This window comes from Amborella trichopoda, chromosome 10, assembly GCF_054954075.1.
Source record: "Amborella trichopoda isolate Santa Cruz 75 chromosome 10, AtrichopodaSantaCruz75HAP2 v2.0, whole genome shotgun sequence".
NCBI classification, from domain to species: Eukaryota; Viridiplantae; Streptophyta; class Magnoliopsida; order Amborellales; family Amborellaceae; genus Amborella; species Amborella trichopoda.
In genome coordinates, this window is record NC_142345.1 from 37,841,092 (window position 1) to 37,844,952 (window position 3,861).

The 3,861-nt window shown below is 35.6% G+C and overlaps 1 protein-coding gene across 1 annotated transcript; it reads left to right on the top strand.

Moving 5' to 3' along the window:
- Positions 1–1,329: 1,329 nt before the first annotated feature.
- LOC18427547 (pectinesterase inhibitor) lies at positions 1,330–3,258 on the top strand. Its single transcript, XM_006836596.3, has one exon. The coding sequence runs from the start codon at positions 2,584–2,586 to the stop codon at positions 3,079–3,081; it is 498 nt and encodes a 165-aa protein (XP_006836659.1). The 5' UTR covers positions 1,330–2,583; the 3' UTR covers positions 3,082–3,258.
- The last annotated feature ends 603 nt before the right edge of the window (positions 3,259–3,861 follow it).

Consider the following 3,861-nt stretch of genomic DNA (forward strand, 5'->3'; position numbering starts at 1 on the left):
CCTAAATTCATCAAAAGCCCTAATTTCCTTAGAAAAGTACTAGTTTTTCATTAATTTTTTTATGAGACGAGTTCTCAATATCCCAAAAAACCAGTCTATATTTTGGCCCAATACAATGTATTGCATCTATAATATCGAAGACAAATTCAACACGATCATTTTGATTCATGTTTCTTGAAATTTGATACAAATCCGAGGGAGAATAGTTTGAAATGGCGGAAACCCTAATTTGAGCTACGTTCATGCAAAAACAAATTGTCGAAAAAAAAAGAAGTACAAAAAAAAAATGAAATATACTTGATCTATATCAAAGCTAAAGCTATGTAGATAAAAGCCCACTGAAATTTGATACAAATCAACCGAAATACCCATTGATTTCTTCGATTTTTCATTGACTGTTAAAATTTCAGGTTGGATAACCGTCAAACTTTTCAGGAACGAATTCAAGAAAAATCGACCACGAATATTTCCTTCAAAACGCCCTGAAGTTTACACAAAATGGTTAAAAATCAAGCCAAAAATCGATGGAATGGCGGATTTTTCATAAACCTGAGAAAAAAGCTCAAAAAATCATCACCAAAAATTTGATGTATTTTTTTTCAATCTTTTGATCGTTGTTTCATGCAATACCCGGTCATTCAGCTCAATAATGAACTGAAATTCAGCCCCATAATGAGCGGAAAATCTCTAAAAAGATCCTCAAAATGCTGCAAAAAATGGATCTAAACTGGAACCCGTGACCTTAAAGCTTTGGAAAAGCTACAGTCCACGTACTCGACAATTCTCAACACTGAATCGCTGATCCGGATTGCCTATAACGATTTTGTAGAGAGGATGTCCAGTTCCTGATATATCAAGATATCCAATATAGTGTGATGATTTCTGATATGGATCCGATAATTAGAAGCCGAAATTTCAAATCTCAAACAAATACCATTCGTCGTTTTTAAGAAGAAAAAACATTGCAGTACTCAACTAAGTGTCACCACTCACGAGCATATTATAGATTTGCCCCCTTAGGCAAATGTCAATATAGTTTTATTTTAGGGACAACAAACTTATGTTTTGTATCCTAAAACCTAACAACTTCCTTCTTCTTTTCTTTTCTTCTTCTTCTCTTTTTTTTTTTTTTTTTTTTTTTTTTTTTTTTTTTTTTTTTTTTTTTTTTTTTTTTTTTTTTTTTTTTTTTTTTTTTTTTTTTTTTTTTTTTATGCTTTGCTGATAAGTAAAAGAGAAGACAAGTCAGTAGGAATTTGAGCCCCTACCCTTTAAAAGAATTCATCATATAGCTCGATGATGCTATTGCCAAGGCCCTAGCCCATTAAATTGAAAGAAGGAAATTTAAGGCGCCATATGAGCCAAAAAAAAAAAAAAAAAGATAAAAGAGTCTTGAATTTGAACATACACGTCCAATGTTCTGACAACCAAAACAAGTATTAAATAAATTAAAATCTGGTATAAATGTATGACGATTACTAACTAGATCTGGTAAATCTCAATATAGGTTTATTTCGGGACTACAAATTTTTGTTTTGTATCCCAAAACCTAACGACCACCTTCATATTCAAAGAAGGAAATTTTAAGACTCAATTATCTATGAGCCAAAAAAAAATGTAGTCCTGAAATTGAACATATACATCCAATCTTCAGACAACGAAATCTAAGTATTAAATAAATTGAAATCCAATTTTATTTAGTATAATTATACGATGATTATTAAGTGGATCCCGGAATTTCAGATTTAGAAAAGGGTGCAGTTTGTATAGATCCGAGGCCCTAAACAATCAAAGTAGAGCACACTTTTAAATAGTATTGAGAAATGTAGTTTCAATACTGGAAATGTTTGTGATAGCCTTAAAATATATATTCATCTCTAATTACAAAATTTAAAGGTTCCAAAATAGTGTATATCAAGCAAATCTATGAAAAGTTAAAAATCTTGAAAATTGACGATCCAAAAATGTATTACAAGATACACTATTTTCAAAATTAGAAATCTATTTTTTTCTCATATCCATGTATCTTGGTGTCACGATGATCAATTTGAGAATATATATGTATCAGAACAACCTCTTCTAATGAAAATTTTGATGTGAATTCTAATTTGATTGTTTAGAGCCTCGGCTCTATGTAAACTTTTTCCTTTAGAAAATCCTCTGAGTAACTTATTTTTGTGATCTATTTTTACCGACCCAACTTTAGATGGGCCAGGGCCGGCCCTTAGGGGACTAGTGCCAGGACTGGCCCGGGCCGGCCCGTTGCCAGCCTAAAACGGAAACTAGATCCGAAATAACCAACGCGTGTATTGGCATGATAAATGCGGGCCCTTGCAAGAGATTATTTTGCCTCATTCTAAATACAGGCCTTTCCATGGGATTCTGTTTTATCATCCTCTTGTCCAATTTTCTCTCTTCCACAAAATTGCACAGAGCTTCCTCATGTCCAATTTTCTATCTCTTCAACACAATTGCACAGAGCTTCCTCATGTCCAGTTTTCCCGCTCTTCCGCATAATCACACATGAGCTTTGTGCATCATCCATATAAAAACTAGTGGTGTAGGGACCTGCAAAGTATTTCAACCATGGCGTGCCTGCGACCTGTCCTTCTGACTCTCTGCCTCTTCTCTCTGCAACTCTTCCTTGTGTGCGTTAATGGCAACGCAGCTCTGATCGAGAAGACGTGCAAGACCACGTTGTACTACGATGTGTGTGTCGCTGCTCTGAATTCGGACCACTCTAGTGCGAAGGCAGACGTGCCGGGGCTGGCGGCCATAGCCCTTAAGAAGAGCTTGGGCAAGGCCACTGACACCAAGAATTACATCGCAGGGCTCGGCCAGGACCCCGCCATCAGCGACTGTGCTGAGAACTACGATGATGCCGTTGACAACCTTAACCAATCGGTTGGTGCCCTCGCTTCGCGGGCTTTCGACGATGTCAACACCTGGGTTTCTGGTGCCATGACCGATGCCGACTCCTGTGAAGATGGCTTTGAGGGAAAGCCTCCCAATCCCTTGGGCCAGAGGAATGAAGACCTCAACAAACTTTGCAGCATCACCTTAGCCATTGTCAAACTCATTTGATTCTCTCTCTCTCTCTCATGGCGCCTTAATAAAGCAAATGAACAGCTCAATAATGCCGCACGGCATAGAAATTGTTACCAAGTAGGTTTGTGGCCAAGGACTTATGTTTTGTGCCTGTGGGTTATGATGGTTCCGTTTTCATTACTACGATAAATGGACCACAATTTTTTTTTTTTCTTTTTTGGGAGCCCTTTACCTTATTATGATCCAAATAAGTCATTACCAGCGATCGCAAACTCCGCCGGTCTGACTCGGAACCAGCCGGTCAAACTGGAACTAAACACTAGCCGATGCGATTTGGATTGGTTTTGGTGGACTGGTTAGGTATTTAAAAAAAAAAAAAAATCTAAAAGAATATATAAAATGTAAAAAAAAAAATAGAGATTTGTTTGTAATGTGTTTTTGAATTTTTTGATCATTTTTTGTAAAGATTGGAAATTGTTTGGCCATAAATATTTATTTTTACATTTTTTCCATTCTTTTTTAAAAATATCAAAAATACCTTTAAGTACAAATAGATTTTTTAAAATCTATTTTGCTTTCACTACTATTAAGCTTTATTTGGACGTGCTTTGTCTGATCACATGCTTTAATTATACTTTTTATTTTTAAAAATTTGTTTTGTATTTTTTAATTTGTAACTCTTTTTATACTGGCTAGGACATGTCCGGTTTGGCCAATTGTTGGGACCTATATGGTTAGGCTAATTGCTTGGACCTGCCCTGAGATCAATTTTTAGGAATAGTCCAATTTTTCGAACACTGGTTATTGTAGAGGAAA